This window comes from Anolis carolinensis, chromosome 4, assembly GCF_035594765.1.
Source record: "Anolis carolinensis isolate JA03-04 chromosome 4, rAnoCar3.1.pri, whole genome shotgun sequence".
Lineage (NCBI taxonomy): Eukaryota > Metazoa > Chordata > Lepidosauria > Squamata > Dactyloidae > Anolis > Anolis carolinensis.
The window spans coordinates 172,178,908-172,198,274 of record NC_085844.1 but is presented as its reverse complement, the minus strand read 5'-3'; the positions used below and the strand labels follow the sequence as shown (position 1 = coordinate 172,198,274).

At 38.3% G+C, this 19,367-nt stretch overlaps 2 protein-coding genes across 4 annotated transcripts in view; one reads left to right on the top strand and one right to left on the bottom strand.

The window, feature by feature from the left end:
- The window catches only part of fggy (FGGY carbohydrate kinase domain containing), a 229,471-nt gene extending 224,488 nt beyond the window's left edge, over window positions 1-4,983 (top strand). The window contains exons 17-18 of one of the 2 annotated variants that reach the window (XR_010005402.1): window positions 3,766-3,919; window positions 4,402-4,983. Coding sequence is in view for 1 of the 2 variants with exons in the window: in XM_062978262.1 (XP_062834332.1) it covers window positions 3,766-3,817 (52 nt within the window). In the remaining variant the exon portion in view is untranslated. Of the gene's footprint in view, window positions 1-3,765 lie in introns of both variants that reach the window. The other variant, XM_062978262.1, reaches the window with a different exon arrangement.
- On the bottom strand, window positions 3,314-18,642 carry LOC100562282 (E3 ubiquitin-protein ligase RNF170). Of its 2 annotated transcripts, none has more exons than XM_062978265.1 (6): window positions 17,804-18,642; window positions 12,312-12,385; window positions 11,338-11,446; window positions 6,452-6,525; window positions 5,205-5,315; window positions 3,314-4,819 (listed from the first exon to the last, which is right to left on the bottom strand). In XM_062978265.1, the coding sequence occupies exons 2-6, from the start codon at window positions 12,360-12,362 to the stop codon at window positions 4,514-4,516; spliced, it is 651 nt and encodes a 216-aa protein (XP_062834335.1). In that variant the 5' UTR covers window positions 12,363-12,385; window positions 17,804-18,642; the 3' UTR covers window positions 3,314-4,513. The 2 variants fall into 2 exon arrangements, with proteins under 2 accessions (XP_062834335.1, XP_008107577.1); XM_008109370.3 differs by lacking the exon at window positions 17,804-18,642 and adding an exon at window positions 15,709-15,828.
- Between the last annotated feature and the right edge of the window lie 725 nt (window positions 18,643-19,367).

Here is a 19,367-nt window from a genome sequence, read left to right as displayed (position 1 = left end):
TAGCCTTCAACTTCCAGAAATCCTAACAGCTGGTAAACTGGCTTTCTGAGAGTTGTGGGCCAAAACACCTGGGGACGCACAGGTTGAGAACCAGTGTCTTCAGGCGTGATATTACTTCTTACATTTTTTGGTCAAGTCTCCATCTTCTTTCCAGCCCCATCAATGTATACATGTCCATGTGCCCTCATTCTTCAAATACTCTTTTAAAGTATTATAAATTATTTACTCATTTAGAGGACAATGACCTATAATTAGTGCAGCAACAGGCAGATAACTATAACGATCTTGATTCAGTGACTCAAAAGTGAAGAATTCTTAGCTTGTTACTTTTTGAGAATCCCTAAGCATCTGCATACTATTCTTCTGAACAAGTGAATCACTGCATGCTTTCTGTGCCCTCCTCCTCCAGTAATATAGGACATATTTTGCATGCAAAAGCTAGGGATGGCAAATACAGCCTGGAATATCATCTGTTTAAATATTACAGATCTAACAAGATTACTATTCCCTGTTCTCATTTGAATTTCTTTTATAATGGAAAAGATGGGGTTAAGAAGAAGAGGATAAAAAAGCAGAATTGGAGGAGCAGAAAAACACAGGAAGGAGGAACCAAGAGAGAAGAAAATGAGGAGTGGTGTTAATTGTTTGTGTTGCTAAACATACCACAATTGTCTGTATTGGCAAATAATATTTCTTTAATGTCCACAATTTAGACCACTTTCCAAAGTTCATCACTTAATCATAAATTTGAAAGGGGCCCTATTTGCCCCCCAGAGAAAGAAACCCCACCAGTTCGTTAGGTTATTGGCTCCACTGCCAAGAGCCCTTGGCTCCATTGACACTTCACTCATTCTCCACGATTTGTCAAGAATGATGGTAAGTAGTTCTGCGAGTATGTCAGCAAATTTCTTCAGTGTTCTGGGATGCACTTCATCCAGCCCTACAGATCTGATTTCAGTTAACTTAATTATTTCTCATTAAGTCCTTATCTATTCTGACAGACAATCTGGATTCCTTGCATGGAAGTATACATACCTCCTTTTTTTAAGCGGGGAGGGGTGAGAATGGAAGAAAACTAAATATTGAGCAGTTTGGCTTTTTCATTGTGATCCGTTAGAATTTTACCATCCTTGCTGAGCAGTGGTTCCACCATTTTCTTCATCAATTTCTTACTTCAAATATATTTGAAAAATCTTTTTGTTGCTCCTTACCGGCTTACCCAGTTTCAACTCATTTTGAGCTTTAGCTTTCCATACACTATTCCTGCATCTGTATTCTCCCTTGGCAATTTCTCCTTCCTTTCATTCTTTATACATTCTTTCCACCCGACTTCCTTCTTTAGGTTATTGTGCAATCACATTGGCTTTTCCAGATGTCTACCATTTTTCCTCTTCCGTGGAATTGTTTGTGATTTTGCTTTCAGCAGTTCCTTTTTCAGGAAATCCTGCCCATGCTGGGTGTCATTTGCTTTTACCATCTCTAGCCATGAGATTCTGTATAGTATTCCTTCAGCTTGATAAAATCCGCTTTCCTGAAATGAATGTTTGACTATACTCTTCTATCCCACAATCATGAATTCTAGCATTACGTGGTGCCCCACCTTAAAATGTTGACTGCTTTGATTTGAGTGACCACCTCTCCCTTGTAAGTTAAAATTAAGTTCAGAGTTGTGGATTCCTTTGTTCCTTCCTCCACCTTTTGAAAGAGGACATTATCTGCAAAGCACATCAAAATTTATTGGAGAGCCTTTGTTTAGTGAAGCTAGTCTCTCAGAAAATATAAGGTTAATTGAAGTCCCCCATAACTAGCAGTTCCTGCTTTTTGGAGATTTCTGAGATTTGTTTCAGAAATGCACCATCTGCCACTTTGGCTTGGTGGCCTGTAGTAAAGTCCTACCACAATGTTGTTTTTATTTCCTTCTCAATTTATTTTTAACCCACATGCTCTCCACTGGTCCAATTTGATTACTAGTGTAGATTCTGTACAAGTGAATTGTGTTTGACATGTAATACTACTTCCTTTCTTTTTCTTGCCCCTCTCTTCTTTTTGAATAAATTATATCCCTCAATTACTGTATTCCAATCATGGAAGCCATCCCACCTTGTCCCCATTGAATGGCCATTTAATACAGTTCGACTGCATTAATTCAGACTGTGGTGACACAAAAGCACACAAAAAACCCCCATAATATACATCAGTGCTCTGTAGTTTGTGTAATCCCCATCCAAGCTTCAAACTGGTTCCAGGATTTCCTTTGTAGTCATCTGCACAGCGAAACCACTTTCTCCAATACAGGTTTGAAACTGGATTAAATTATCAATATAGATGAATGCCATGTCTCTGTTATACCAATAAAATGTGTCTGTTATATCTGTAAAATTATATTTGCCTTCCAACACAAGGACTTCAAACTCATCTTGTTTTTTCCCCAAACCCTATGTATAGACCTCTAAAATGTTGTTTGTTCTTATATTTTATTCTACTATGAGTTTTACTTTAGTTTTCATTTCATCCCTCAGCTTATCCTCTAAAATTCACATCCTTGAGTTTAGAACTTGTTTTGGACATAGGCTTAAGCTATCATCTCCAGCCTCCCAAGGATTTAATTTAAAACCCTCTTGATTAGATTCATCATGCCTTTACCAGAGATCTTGTCCAGTAACATAACTGAAGTTAGAATAAGATATGGCTGAATCACATATAGCAGCCTTTGCCACACAGCTACAGCTGCACAAACAAGAACAAGAAGAAAGCTGTACATAGTAGCACCTTAAGAGTTCATGTCAGTATAAATGGTATGAACTTCCATTGCCCACATTGTATCCCTAAATATGTCCTGTCTTGTGGCTGTTTTTGTTGTTTGACCTGCTCTGTGAATATAGCTATCAGAAGCACATGAAAGGCCTTCCTTCCAATCTAATTGCCACTGTTCAGGCTAGAAGAAAGAGAGTAAAGAGCAGACTCAATTCTACCATGTCTAGGTGGAAACTGATGGAAGACCCTTCATACATCCCAATTGCTTCAGCCTCAGAAGAAGAAGAGGGAGGCACAGCTCCATTAGATCCAGGCCCAGAAACAAATGAATGACCTTCTGCCAATCCTAACTGCCACTGTCTAACCTTTGGAGGGGAAGAGGAAGATGCAGGCACAGTTTCATCAACTCTAGACCCAACTAGTAGCGTCTGGCAGATCTCCTGAAAATTGGCCTTGTTGCTCTTGTTCCTGCTCCTTTTCATTTTTACCTGAATTTTGTAGCTCTAAACTGGCCTCTTACTCAGAAACATTGCCCCAAAACATTGAAACATTCAGAATACTGTGAATAATAAATATTTATATGTAAAGTACATCATTTTAGGCACAGACACTATATAAAAACCAAATTCTATAACAGTCATTTTATAATACAAAGAGATACGAGTTTACATTTACAGTGTATTGAGAGTTTTCTTCCTTTACTAATAATTGTAATTTTCTTTGTATGTATATTGCAGTCTGGTTTTAATTAAGATATTAGTTGCTTCTATCATATGTGGTTCTGTTGATAAAGTGATTTTCAAGGATGTATATAAATTGCATATAATATATAAAGTGCCCTTGGAAACTAAGACGGCCCCCCCCCCACACACACACACACACACAAAACTGTAACATCGCATATAGAACAGATTTTTAAAGACTTCAGTATCTTCATGTGCAAAAGAATGAGATAATATTGTTCTCATGTTCTTTATCTGATCCATATAATGTTCCCTTTTCTATTTCTAGGTTTTGGTTTTCATATGTTACTTATAAGGGATGCCATTTGGCAATGGAATGACAAAGGAACAGATATTACTTTCCTTCCATGCCCTCCCCCAAAACTGCAGATGGGGATTAGTGGGATCTCCCTGAGAATAATGAAGGCAATATGGAAAAGAAGGTGAAGTAAAACAACATTGCACAGTGAAAGTCTATTTGTGTAATGCTGGATGCTAACCTATACTTACTGAAAGTATTGAACATAACCAAATCACAGTCTCTCTATATATTTAACCATAATAATATGAATAATGTTAGTAAAATAAGCTGCTGGATGCCCAAACACATTTTTCTTTTACATGTCAAACACATGAAAGTCATTTTGATGGTACTACAGTAATAAAAGCTATAATAGCATAAATGTATGCCTGATTTCTTTTTCTATCCACTGTTGTGCTCTTGACTTCTGAACCAGCTGGGGAAGTTTTACGTATTTTGCCTCCTAAATGTCCCTCTGAATACCACAAACATGACACAGTCTTACTAGAATGGCAGCAGTGCCATCTCTAAAACTTGCAGATGCATTGGGTATTAGTACATCAGTGAAATTAAGTTCATATATTCCACCTAACATGTCATCTGATGTTCTTCTTTAAACTCCAGACACTGTATCAACCATTTAGCATTCTTCAAAGCTAAGACCATTTCTTCCAGACATCAGGAGAGATCATTGTGGTCTGGTGAGTCTTTCTGTTAAGAAGAACCATTTAGTCCATTATGCTTCCAACAGAACATTTTGTGTGGTAGAACTTGCCATGTTCGCTCCTTCTGATTCCATTTGTGAGGAAATGTTTATCATACAAATTAAAAGAAGAAATACAACAACTAGATCATCAACTGCACCCAGAATTCCACAAAGAGGTTCTGGCATCACGTCAAATGGAGAAGTTAAGCACAGGATGGTTCCAAAAGAGCAGAGGACAACTCTGAGGAAGAAGATCCACACAAGACCACCCAGCGTGAAGATTCCTCTTACAGCAAAATTGAGAAGTAGTGGCATGTCATAAAGATAATCTGTAAACTAGAGACAAAATATGGATGAGTCATGTGACTATTTTGCATTAGTTTGATAGGGAAAAAATATCAGGTATTACAAATCAAGCTTTTAATTGCTTGAAGTCACACATTGTTAAGTAGAAAACAATAAACAACCAGATGGATTTTTTTCTGCTCTGTCTAATCTCTCCAATTATTTGTTCACTATTCCCTTGTTACCCATTTGGTGTACTCCTGCTGAGGATTTATTGCCCCATTAAAAATGCATGCTTTGCATTATGGAACATTTGCCAGTGGGAATATTTGGTGCCCCTTTCAGTAATTGACTCATTTCGTATGGAGTGATAATGGTTATGAGCACATTCAAGTATGGACCCAATTTTCTAGAATTGAGAAATATTGCCACTTACAGGCCGAGGTTGTCCTGAGAAGCGTTTGTTGTAATCTCTTATATCATATACTGTTTGTTTGGTTTGCTTGTCAGGCTGATTTTCACCAGAGATATTGTACAAAAGAATAACCTGTAAAACGTAAAGAGAAGCATTATAAAACAGAATTAGCACAAATGTAAGATTCAGTTCCACTGTTAATGAATCAATGCTGTTTTATAGCTTTATTGGGCCTTATGTTGTTATCTCTTTAGTCCTAGTTCATATGCTTTGCCCTTATGGTTATTATTTCCTCCCTAGCAGGCGTCCTTCCTCATACTGAGATCTTTGAGCATTCTGTAATGCAGCCAGCAACCAAGGTCAGATGAGTATAAGGAGTTCTATCCTATGTGAGCAGAAGGAGCCAACCAACCATATTAATTTGTATCCAACCAACCATAATAAAAAGACTGCTGCAGGCACACTGTTTAATATTTGGTAGGAATTCTCTGATTTGACAGGCATCAGATGAGAAATGCAGATGGTTGTAACACCCTGAATAAGTTTGAAAAAGCTGCATACATTTTGAAATATTGCACTTGAATAACAGTTTGAGTCTCCCTTATCTGAAGTGCTTAGGACCAAAAGTTTTTCACATTTCAAATTCCTTCCAATTTTGGAACACCTGTATTTACATATACATGACGGATGGGGCAGATTGGCTAATCCTATGTCTAATACCCACCGAATCTTGTTTCTAGGAGCTCTGATAGGGGAAAGAGAAAAGGGAGAAGGGAGAGAAGACTCTGTTTATACATGGTCCCTTTAAAAAGCAGACATCCCAGACACTTCCCTGGCTGTCAACACATGTTCTGCCCTTTTAGCAAAGTAACCAGGAAGGCAGGGAACCCCTCCACCCCCCCCCCAGTCCTCTCCATGCTCTCTGGGCTACATAGTCGGTGGCCAGTAGGGTAGTTTTGCACTTGCTTTCATAACCAATTTCCAGGGTATCCACCTTGCTACACACTGGGTGGAAGATGAGTACAGAAATTTCGTTGATGCCTTCTTTTTACAAGGACCTTGTGTCAAAGGGGTATTTCCCCTTCCTTCTCTTCTCTTTCCCTCATTAGGGTTTCTTAAAGAAAAAAAATTAGTGAATGCTAGATGTGTGACTAGCCACATTTCCCCAAAGGTGGAAGTAGATGGTAAAAGGTATCAGCTTTTGAAATATTTTAGATTTCCAAATAAGGAAGACTCGGCCACTTTAAAGAGTAGATAAATTCTCTTACTTTCTGTCTGCAGAGTGGGCAGCTGATCGCTCCTAGCCAAGAACCATGTTTCCAGTATTCAATCAGACAGGAACCTAGAAAAAGAGAGATCCTTTTAAAAGGAATGAAAAATTACATGTCTGGGTGAGATCCTGACATGACTGGGTAAGATCCTGACTAATCTTTTGTTCCTTTAGAGTACGATCAGATTTGACACCCAATCTATTTTACAGAGAAAAACATCTTACACAAATCTGGTAATGTTGCTAAGAAAAGGTATGAAAACGAAACTACAGGATTTATCTGAATTGTGTTTAATGTTTAGCCAAAATGTAAGATCCACAAGAAACATTCTGTTGCCTATTAGCAATTAGAGAAAATAATACTGGAACAGGATTGGGTTTCTACTCCATTTCCTGAACATATGGTTTTAGATACGAATGAAATTTGAAACATCTAAGAAGAAAAATAGGAGTTCCTGACAATGATACAGTTTAGTAATCATGCATTTTTCCTATATGTCACAACCAATCACCATTTAAACCCAAGAGTCAGATAACATGATTTTAAGTATGACCTTTGCTCCTCCTGAGTCCAAATACAATTAAATACAGAACTTTAAAATAAAATATTTGGAGAAAGTACAATTTAGTCATTTTTCAATAATTTGTCTTATTCAGATAATACAGATGGTTCATTTGTTGGGGAAGTGAATATTGTGAAAAGATTAAAAGACTTTTGATGCTTCCTACAGGGTGTTATGTTCTCTAACAAATTTTCTAGACTTTGCAAAGCTATTATTTATTTTTAATGAACTATTTTATATTAGACATTGCAGTTACTTAGTACAGTAACATTACAATGGGTTCTTTTGCCCGGGGGGGGGGGGGGGGTTCTGTATTGCAAATTCCAATCATTTCCAATTAATGGCCCTTACACAAATCTATCATGGGGTTTTCTTGGCAAGACTTCTTCATAGGACATTGAGAATGATTTGTCCAAAGTCACCTAGTAGATTCCCATAGTTGAGCACGGATTCAGGTCCTGATCTTCCAGAGTCCCAATTCAAACCACTACATCACAATTAACTGCAGTAGGAAAGTTACAATCAGCATAACTATGCTATAGCTACAAACATGCTAACCTTTCATGGCCCAAGGTTTCTTGAGCAGGTAAAAGGGTTATTTTCTGATCTGGTACCACAAACAATATAGTCATGATCATATGCTATCATGTTTTGCAGTCAGTTTATTTATTTTTATTTATTTACAGCATTTATATTCTGCCCTTCTCACCCCAAAGGGGACTCAGGGCAGATCACATTGCACACATAAAGGCAAACATTCAATGCCATAACATAGAACAGAGACAGAGACAAGACGCAGGCACGGGCTGGCCTTGAACTCATGACCTCTTGGTCAGAGTGATTTGTTGCAGGTGGCTGCTAACTAGCCTAGCTTTGCTTGGTGCACAGCCTAGCTTGGTGTCTTGCTCTTTTATAATGGTTTTGAATTGTGCTGCAGAGGCCAAAATCCAACAGTGTAATTTTGCTGCCTCTGCCAAAGAAATAAGGGCTTCCCCCACCTTCATCCTGCAGCCCCTATGGCTCTGAGGACATGCTCTAGGTTTCTTGCAACCTTCCTAAGCAGGTTTTAGGACACACAACGGGGCTGCAAGAGAGATAGGGGGGAATCACCTCTTCCAGATTCCATCAGGAGAAATCGCAGTATCCTGTTTTAAACCATTGCATCCTGATCTAAGTCCTGTATGCTGACTTGATTTGGAGGAAGATTTTATTCTGTATTTTTGTTCTTGCTTTCGTTGAGGCATTTTGTATATTTTCAGCCTCCAACCAAACATTTGTTGTTGGGAAGCCATATAAATGTGAGGAATCACATAAAATCAAAGCTTGCATATAGCCAATTTAGTTTCCCATAAAGAAAGAGGCCGGCTTTATTGTCCATAAGGAATAGAATCGCTACCCCATATGAAATTTTGCTACTCTTAAAAGTATCACAAGCCCATTGTCTCCATGATGGGCACAGGTTCATACATGAGATGGAATTTTTGTCTTGAATTTTTGTCAGCCCTCCTTGTTTGTCATTCATCTCAAGGAAGCTAAAGATACCAATTTGCTGAACACCTTGTTAATGTCCTTTTGTGGCAGGAAGGTGGGGATGGAAAAGGAGAGTTGTGTCTAGATTGCTGCCATGGCATTTTCCTCACCACTGGATGTCTGCAGTGGCCATAAATTCTGCAACAAAACACAACTCTGAGGAACTAAAATATCCTGTCTGCTTGGATGTGGGTTAAAAAGGCATTGCCTTCTGGGCAGTGTGAAATTCCAGGATATTTTAAGGAGCACTTTTCATTTACTTGTTGCATAGTTTAGCATTATTTTTCTATGTATGAGTGTAATTGTCTTCAAGTTGTCTATTGACTTATAAAGATCCCATGGATTTAAAGGGATTCCTAGGCAAGGAATACTCAAAGTTGATTTTGCCAGTTTCTTCCTCTGAACTGCACCCTACAGCATGTGGTCTTTGTTGGCAGATTCCATCTAACTTCTAACCAAAGATGCTGTTGCTTATATTCCAATGTCGGACAGGATCCAATGCCTTTAGGGTATTTTCCAACTTTTCAATTTGAGTTTTTAATATGCTGAGCTCTCAAGTGTTGCAGTCCAAAATCTTACTATTAGATTAGTGCCCAGTTTTCACAGCAAGCTGTTCTTTTCTCTCTCTTTGCTGTTGGCCCTTTGCCCAGATCATAGACTTCATTCAAACTGTTAAGAACAGCACTGATACTCTGGGCCTCAGATGTATCTGTTCCCTGATTATTGTCCACAGAGCTTCCTGGATACTGTGGAACTTTGAAATGTGTCAGTGAGACTATAGTTATAGGTGAAAGAAAGCCATTGTTGCATCTTATATAAATATAATAAATGATTGTTACCATCTTTATGAGAGTGGAGTTGGATTTCTGTCTATTGTCTCTTGTAGTAGCCTTTCTTTGTTAGGCTATTATAAAGAAGAGTACATCTTGAGGGGAAAATACCGTTATATAGTCCCTTCAATGAATATATAAGCCGAAGCAGAAGCTTTGAACATGTTTTTGCCTGTACATCAAAGTCTCTGAACGGACTTTGCTTTTTTGTGAGTATAAAAGTGCATGTTGATGAATCCACCAACTAGGTTAGTGAACTGCTCTGCCCCTTTCTTAAACTATGAAATGGGGCAAGGTATTAGAATTTTCAAAAAAAAATGCAGAAAAAGCTGTGGCATTTCTGTGGACCTTCTGTCCACTGGAAACAGATCCTGGATCCAACTGTGTTTTATCTGTTGAAGAGAATATCTCGATTTTAGTCCTGTATAATGTAGGCTGTATTTCAGAACAAGGAATCGACAGACTGAGGAGGTTTTTTGCCTACTAAAACCCTATTGAAATCTTAACAGGTAGCTTGTAAGCCCATAAGCAAACATACATGAGCACTGGGAATTGACATTCTTTTTGCAAAAAGATAATTTTTCAGGCCTGAAAATAATTCAGATATTCAAAGCTGAATAAAAAAATCTATCAAAGTCAGCAGACATTTGGGAAACACTTCTTAAAAGTTAATATATAAGTTCTCTTTTTGAGAGAGATAAACGACCTCATCAGATGGGGCTGTTTTCAGCAACATACACCTGTTTCTCTGCAGTTTTGCGGTGGATCTTCCTGGCTGGACAGGATTAACTAGAATCACATAAATGTGATCCCATTATGATCTAGAAATAATAAGAATAAGGATATTATTTCTATCCCATTTTCGATCTCCTCATACATGCCTCCAAAATTGCCATGGATCATGGTGAATTCGTTGGTGCCTGGGTGTGGGATGTAGGGAACCACATTGCCTGGCTTCCCATCCTATGATGTAGAATTACTTCTGGTGGAGCTCCATTGCAAAACTGCAGAAGAACTGCCATGACAACATGGGGAACTTCATGTGTTGCATTGGAATCAATGGGGGGGGGAGCCAGGTGACAGACCCCTCCCCCCCCCATGGGATGAGGTAGGGGGAGAAGCCAGGCAATGTGGGGGTAGGGTGATGGGTTCCCTACACCCCACACCAAGCACCAACGAATTCACCATGATCTGTGGCAATTTTGGAGGCATGTATGATGAGGTCAAAAATGGGACATAAATAATATCCTTATTCTTATTATTTCTAGATCATAATGGGATCGCATTTATGTGATTCTAGTTAATCCGGTCCAGCCAGTGATTACACTTTATTTCATGAGAAATTTCCTACTGCCTTTCTTTCTTTATATCTAAAAAGTGTGATACGATATGTACGTACAGTAGAGTCTCGCTTATCCAATGTAAACGGGCCGGCGGAATGTTGGATAAGCGAATATCTTGGATAATAAGGAGAGATTAAGGAAAAGCCTATTAAACATCAAATTAGGTTATGATTTTACAAATTAAGCACCAAAACATCATGTTATACAACAAATTTGACAGAAAAAGTAGTTCAATGCACAGTAATGCTACGTAGTAATTATTGTATTTACGAATTTAGCACCAAAAATATCACGATGTATTGAAAACATTGACTACAAAAATGCATTGGATAGTCCAGAACGTTGGATAAGCGAGTGTTGGATAAGTGAGACTCTACTGTATGATATAGAATAAGATAGATATAGACCACATTTAAACAGTTAGATTTGATTAGCTCTAAATTCAAATAACTTGCATCCCAGTACTATGCCAGTTTATATCAAAGTTGTATTTTCAGATAAGTGTTTATAGGATGAAAGGCTAGGTCAGATTTGACATTTTCTTTTTTTACTGTTTTATTTTACTGTTCAAGTTACAGCAAACAAAATATACATAAAGAAATAATCTTGTTAACCTACCACAAAATAAATGCCCACAATTGGTTTCTACTGGGAAGGTAGAAGTCTGGAGGCAGATAGGGCAGGTTGCATCTGCATGGTAACATCTCTTCCGCTGTCTAAGAGTTCCCTAAAAGAGAAAAAAATGATCTGTTAAAATCATATTTCAGTTAATTTATAAAACGTCCTATGTATATTGATAGTTATGAATTAAGTCAAGAGCAAAGTCTGGAGACGTTTCTTTTTTTCTGACTATGTGTATGTGCCCATCAACTTATGGTGTATTCCTGAATTCTGTAGGATTTTATTAGGAAAGAAATACCCAGATGTGGTTTTGCCAATTGCTTCCTCTCAAATGTAGCCAATGGCATCTGGTATTTATTGGTGCTCACCCACCTATGTACTAAAAAGGGCTCACCCTGTTTTGCTTCAAAGATCAGATGGGATCTGGTACCTTTAGTATACATAGGACCTTACAATTCACCCAATCCCAGAGCAAATAATTTTGCTGATGACTGTTGAAGATCAGAAGAGCTCCCACAGCCTTGTTTATTTGCCATTTTTACAAATGTCATGACCTCTCAAAACTAGCCATGCACAGCTGTAAATTTCTTCTGGAGGAAGCTTTATCTTAGACCCCTCCCCCTTAAAAAACAGCCTCTATCAGCTTTAGTTGTGTGGCTATCTCATATACTAACAAGACAGAAAGCCTGATGAGTGAAGTCATTCTGCTTCTCTAAATTCAGCATATCATATTTCGAGTCTCTGTTTTGAAAAGTAATCCCAGTTCTTCTTTTCTAAGTCTCATCTCTTACCAAAACAGGGACAAAGTATGTTTCTAATTAGGTCATCAAAATTCTGAATCCAGGAAAATTTAGCTATCCCAGAGAAGGAAGATTTAAAAAGCTTTCATGACATCTCTCACTCTTGCACATATCAAGCCGCTTTTTTGTTTTCATTATATATCTTAAAATGTTACAGATTTGTACACTTACTGTGTGCTTTTTTGGAGACAAGAGGACATAATTCTTTTCCAGAGGACTCATTTCTTGACTTTGAATTAAGAAATCTGTAAAAATAAAAATGTTTATAAAATGTAATGTGATGGTTTGCTGGCTAATGGTTACAGATAATGAAGTCTAACAACATTTAGAGAAGTGTCAGAGCCATCCAGTCATAGAAAGGATAGTAGACTGGTAGACCTCCAATTCTGACAGAAGTGCAGGTCCCATTATTCTTCACCATTGCTGGCTAGAGCTTCAGGGAGTTCCAGCCCAACAATACCTGGTAGTTCAAATCTTCCCCACTCTTTCTAAACTAGAGCAGGTTGGCTGCATCCACGGGTTCAGTTTCAGCCCCCCACACATCCCATTATTAAATGGTAGTGACTTGAAAGCACACATGCTTCAGCATGTCTATTTTCACGTTACCAACATTTAATAATATGGGCTATGGTGATCTGTGGTTGACTTATGGTGATCTGTGGTTGGTGTAATCTAACAAGATAGTTACTATAGAAAGCAAAACAGCACCAGACCAAAACGGAATGGAGGAGGGCAGGGATTCAAGGGATGCCTCCAAGATCTGACGCCCACAGATCTAGATGGCTCATTGATCCTGGTATATACTGTGGTAATCATCAATCCACACTTCAAATATTCCATTATAATCTGATTAAAATTTATAGAACTGGCTTGACTGGATTGATTTCAGAATTACAGTTCCCTAAAACCATGTTTAGGGAAATGTGGTCTATGTGTATATAGAAATTCAATTATATTTTGAACAACTTCATTTTGCTTTTATCCTCTTTGGTCTGGAGAAGCAGAATGATTCTCTTCATCAAGGAAGATTTTGTAATACTTTCTGTTTTGGTTGGAACACTGTTGGGACTTTAAAACAAAATTTTCCAGTCTTCTTCTTTGATATATATACACACATATATACATTGAAAAGAAACAAAGTTTGTACTTGGTAAGTCTGGGATCTTAGTGGAGCCTGGAGCCCTAGACAGACATGTTTCAACAGTGCAAAGAGTCTGTGGATATTAGAAGCCCACAGTCAGCACACAGATCAGGTCAAAAGAAGCTGCTTCCTTATCTCTTGACCTGAGACCCCATTTGTAGTTTAAAGTGACTGTTAGTTTAAAAAAAGCAACAGAGCTGCCCTCTGTTTATCTTGAACTAAGTCCAGCATCTTGAATGGGTTATAAAAAGAAAAAAAGGAATGAGCATCACATGGGACTGACATTCCATTTAGGCATGTATACTGCACTTCTTGAAATGTCATAAACATACAGGCTGAAGCCCAATAAGGTAATGCAACAATGTTCTGATTACTAGGTAGCTGCATATATCTGTCAGTCCCCACTATGCATGCACTTAAAGGAGTCCATTCGCTCATGAATATACATTTAACTAAAACAAAGCATTTAAAATAATACCAAACCATATAGTCAGCCTAAGTCATGGATTTGAGCTTTGATCAAATAATATATTATTTATTTAAATAATACTTATTTAAAACAATGATCTCTATGTTTGGACAATGTTCTCTCTTTTTAAATTACAAACTGAAACAATCCACAAAAGCCAAAATAAAATATCAGAAAATATCCCTATAATTAAAAAATCATCAACCACAGCCAACACCCAATCCATCAATATTCAATGTAGATAATTAAAATTCTACAATATATGTCACAGAGAAAAGCAATTTTAACTTGGTCTATAGCATTGACTTAGATGCCTATAGCATCGACTTAGCAGTGGTTCTCACCTGTGAGTCCCCAGATGTTTTGGCCTTCAACTCCCAGAAATCCTAAAAGCTGGTAAACTTTCTAGGATTTCTGGGAGTTGTAGGCCAAAACACCTGGTGACCTACAGGTTGACAACCACTGACTTAGAGTAAGCTATTCTAAAGTGTGAGTTCACTTGTACCACTCATCTGATCTCCAAAGATGGAAGTATGATTTAGCTTTGAGGCATCTGTCCAGGAAAATATTTTTTAAAACATGCAGTCTTCATATTCTAATAAGACTGTTTTAAAAGCGTAACTCCCATCTTGGGGGAAAGGTATTTATTTATTTATTTATTTATTTATTTATTTACAACATTTATACCTCGCCCTTCTCACCCGAGGGGAGTCAGGGCGGCTTACAAAAATTGGCAAAATTTAATGCCCAAAATGCAGGTAGAGTATAAATTAAATAAAGAAACAACACAAAGAAACAAATGTTTGTATTATTTGGTTAATAGCACTATGTTTTAATCCATGGTGTCAACTGCTTTGGATCCTATACCAGAAGAAAGCATACTCTCCCACATTTCACAGATGAAAACTGGAATGTGTGTGATCAAGACGGAAAAAGTTATTGATGAGGAAGAACGCATAAGCTAGGAGAGGAGGCAGCGGTTTGCTTTAATATGAGCCTCTTTTTCTCTCCTGTTGAGTCAATTGAGTGCAAACTATGTTTGCAACTTGAACTCAGTTTGCAGCAATTGAATTAATCTACAGAGGAAGGGGGAAAGTGGAAGAAAGAGAGAGAAACTGAGTGGTCATAAAAACAGCTGAAATTGTGGGACACCAGGTGTTCAAGCAGAAATTTTCTTGCTAAATTGGGACCACTTTTTTCATGTCTGAAGCGACTTGAGAAACTGCAAGTCGCTTCCGATGTGAGAGAATTGGCCATCTGCAAGAATGTTGCCCAGGGGATGCCTGGATGTTTGAGGTTTTACCATCCTTCTGGGAGGTTTCTCACATGGGGAGGTGGAGCTGATAGAGGGAGCTCACTGGATTCAAACTGCCTACCTGTCGGTCAGCAGTTTTGCTGGCACAAGGGTTTAACCCATTGTGCCACCGCATCTGGCAAAGGCTAGATATAAAATGATTGAATGAATGAATGTCCCAGCAGTCTCAGGAGCAGCTTTTCAGGTGACAACTAACAATCAGATGGGAATGATGTCACCATCCAGATGTTGCTGGACTTCGGCTTCCAACATTCATCACCATGGATAATGCTGGCTGGAGTTCCTGGAAGCAGCAGTCCAACATTAGCTAGCGGACCACATCATTCTCTACTGATAGTGTCTAGTGCTAATCTACTATTGAATGCAGTTCAGTATAATCAATATTATTCTATCTGTCATCTCTCTGTCTAGTGCTATCTATTCCAGGTGGAATTTAGCAAAGCCTATGTTTTTATTTGAGTTACTGAATTAATTAAAGTTAAAATGAAATGGAGGGTTTCAAAATTCTAGTATTTATCTTCACTTTGGAAAGCCAAACTCAAAAGAGATTATTACTTTTTAAACATAATCATAATTTTTGCATTAAGCTGATAACCATGCAAAATCACACTCTTAATTTAAATCCCCCCACTTAAGGTCTTACCTGGTCCCAGAAGATTTGAACAATGAACTATGTATCACTGCCGCATTGACAGAAGAAGTGTTTGAGCAATTTCTTTTAAAAGCTGGTGATGTTCTCTCTCCACTGGGCTGACAGCAATGTGTGCAGTACAGAGTCACAGCTTACACTTCATTAAGGCAGGACATCTCTTTTAGTAAATCATTTACCTGCTTGACTAATGTCAAGGTTTTGCCAGGGTTTCTAAATAGTAGTAGTGGAAATAATCTCTTTCCAAATTTATCACACACACACATACACACACACAAAAGCCTAGAGAGATTACAGAACTTAAGAAATTGCTATTATTTCACCTATGAAGTTGCTTAAGGATCTATATTGCAAATCTGATTATGAAGCATCTTACTAGCTCTATGAATAAAAGATTAGTAAAATTAAATCAATGAAATGGGCCAGAAAAAATGCACAACTATAAAACTGGGCTGTGGCTGACTTGTTTGCCAAGAAAATTGAAATTCACATGATTAAAGGTAGAAAGACGAAATGCAATTTGCTTATCAATACAGCTCAAATTCACGTGATTAAAGGCAGAAAGATAAGTAGGGTAGGAGGAGATAATTCATACAGCCGTTTTATCAAGCAATATTAATATGGAAGGTTAACTGGGGACAGAAATATTTGGATTAGGTGATATGATCAAATTCCTTCGGTCACTTGTTGCTACTTAAACCACACAGTCTTCCCCCAGGGCTTGTCTGTGTTGGCCCAAAACCTTTTCCCCTTCAGATGGAGCTCTGGCTGTCCCCACAGTGCACAGCAGCATTGCTGGGTCTTTCCCACTTTACCCCACTTTTGGCAAAGTCCAGAAAAACTCCAGAGTATTGTGGGGCTTAGGGATAGTCTGGACAGCTGGACTGGATCAATTTGAACTGATCCACTGGCCAGACACACCACCACCATCTTTTCCATGCATTGATCAGTCACTCCTGCGTCACTAATGTTCCTAGCAACCTATGTTCCTGGTCACTGCAGATTCCAGCAGAACAGAGTATCCAAGCGAACAGCAAGAAGAGGAGGCAGCCCAATAGGACAGATGTCACCCCAAGCTATCTAGACTGATATGTACTGAATCCAGGGTACTATGAGGGCAGATTTACAGTTTAGATGGCCCTTAGTGGAGAATTTGCCCTGAAGAGTCAGTAAGTTATGTAGTATTTAACCAATTCTAGAATGGATAGATAAGGAAAAACAAGTTCTTAACTTGTGTTTGGCCGTATGTCAACCCATCTTGAATTATATGCCATTTCCCCAAGAATTTGCAGCTTGGGGCTTCTTTGGGGGCTCCAAATGACAGTACAGAAAGATATGATGGCCAGGAATGCTTAGCATCAGCTTCAGCTGTTATACTATGTCTCTTCCTAGAGCTAGATGATCTAAAGATTGTAGTTCATGTGTTGGTGACTTCAAGGCTAGAATTCAGCAATGTGTTAGGCTATTTCTGTACCAGTTTCAGAAATGGTCTTCAGTATCTAAGTAGTCATGTGTGCATAAAGGTAGATAATTCTGATGTGGCTGTATGTGTTCCAGAGTAAGTTATTATGAAGCAAAGGCTTGTCTGAAATTGCTTATCAGGGCAATCAGAGAGGTTGATTCACTTAAATCATCATGACTGTATCCTATGAAATCTTGGGTTTTGTCATTTTGTGAGGTATTTGAAGTCTGTGGCAGAGAATTTTAATACCCCGCACCCTGAACTGCATATCCCATGATTCCATGGCAGCTGAAGTGAAATCAATGTGCAACGTGAAAGGGCTCAAGATATTCCATACTCATGCATCTTCAAAAAGTCCAGATCTTACAAGTCGGTTTGTCCTGTATTACAACCAGAGCTATTTTTATAGTACTATTGTTATCAAGAATTATAAAGAATTATACAGAAATACATGAAATTGTAACCACAACTCCATGAGAGCCCGTGGGCTGAGCCTTTTGTTTTTCCTTAACCCTTGCTAAGAAATCCCCTTTGGAATGTTATCCAGTTGCACCCAGGACCCATCTCAATTTTCACTTAATTAATATAAATTAGAGTGTTTTATGCTCCCATTAAGAATTCTCTTACCTTGATTGAGAAGTCCCCTGTAAAGAAGTGTGTTTTATTTTGATTTATAGATGACATGTTTGTTTGATTTTGTTTAAACAGTCAGGTTTGGCTATGTTTAAAATGGGTGAGTATTGGAGTTGATAATATGTAGGGGAAGGTAGCCATCTTAGCATTCTAAGGCAGGTTACCATAGCGACGGGGGCGGAGCTAACCGCAGTTTGAAGGAAAAAGGAGGGAACGTTTTAAAAACCCAGTCAGTCAGTGAGAGTCTGTAATGGTGAAATTACAGTGAGGACTGATTCTCAAGTGGAGGGTGGCTCAAATGAGGGAATTTGAGTCAATTCTGAAATAAGGTGACTTATTTTAGGTAGTCTGTGATTTCTAGTCACAGGGAACAGACTGGTTTCAGATAGGGAAACCAGGAAAGCAGACCTCTAGTAGAGCCAGACTAAGCAAGTTGGGTGACTTGTTTAGGGCTAGTTGTGGAGGCTGTGAAGTAAGGGAAGTGATCCCAGTAGATCTAAGTGATCAGTTTCTAGTTAGTTTTGGAGAAAGAAGTATTTTGAAAGTTGTAACACCTCATATCTAATTGTAACCGTTAATCTAAGTGCCTTTAAGAAGTTATAGAAACCACTAAGCTCTGTACACGAAATAAACTTGTTTTGTTCTTTTAAACCATCTAAGTCTCTGTCACAATCATATTCTAAGTTAAGCAACCTCATCATCTGAAGTAAATAAAGAAAGCATAAAAAGATTAAGTGCCATCTGCCTGACATCTCCTCCATTTGGTGGCAGCGAAGATAATTAAATATATAATAATATAATTAACATCATCAACAAGACATCTTTATAATTGGTGGTAACTGTGTGGTGGGAGCTGAAAGATTCCTTCCCTGCCTCACTTCTGTACAAATTGGTGGCAGCGGTGGGATCAAAAGGATTCTTCCCTGCCACAGTTCTTTACATCCCCCATCTCCATTGACAAGTTTCCTGTTTTCATTGATAAGATTGGGACTATCTCTGCATGGGGCCCAGAACATATGCTTCATGGCAGTTTCTCCCATTGATATAGCTATAACCCACAAGTATCAGTTGTGTACACTAAACTCACCCTCTTGTGTTGATCAGCTAAAATATAAAGCCCATCATGGTCCCTTTTGCATATTGCCATACCACAGGCCTTTCCCAGTCACCTCTTCCAGAGGTGGACCGTTAAACGAACTGACACTTCAAATCCATGAACAACAGTTTATTGAATTTCCCCCCATTGTCAGCAACTAATCAATGAATCCACTCCACAAAGCCCTCAGCCAACTCGAGCATGGTTCCTAACCAGATTATTTTCATCCAATTGCCTGCAGGTCTTCTGAATAGCTGTCAAATGAAATTAAAATGCTCTTTAATTTCCATTGTGTTATGTCAGTACTTTGGAGTGCTGTTCTTCGCTGACATCCTTTCTGGTCAGAAAGAATAAAAACCTCTGCTTTTGTCTTCTACCCATCTGTGTCCTGATTTGGCCTTCTGGAATAGTATGGCACACTGAAATTCCAAATCCACAATTTTGGGGTTATTGAAATCACAT

What these genes read in the sequence shown, in the direction of transcription:
- LOC100562282 (XM_062978265.1), bottom strand. Translation starts at nt 12,362, where the DNA reads ATGAGTCCTCTGGAAAAGAATTATGTCCTCTTGTCTCCAAAAAAGCAC. An exon ending in GCCCACTCTGCAGACAGAAA is followed by an intron (nt 5,316 to 6,451) that starts GTAAGAGAATTT and finishes TACGTTTTACAG; the next exon opens with GTTATTCTTTTGTACAATAT. An exon ending in TCTCAGGACAACCTCGGCCT is followed by an intron (nt 4,820 to 5,204) that starts GTAAGTGGCAAT and finishes TTTTGTCTCTAG; the next exon opens with TTTACAGATTATCTTTATGA.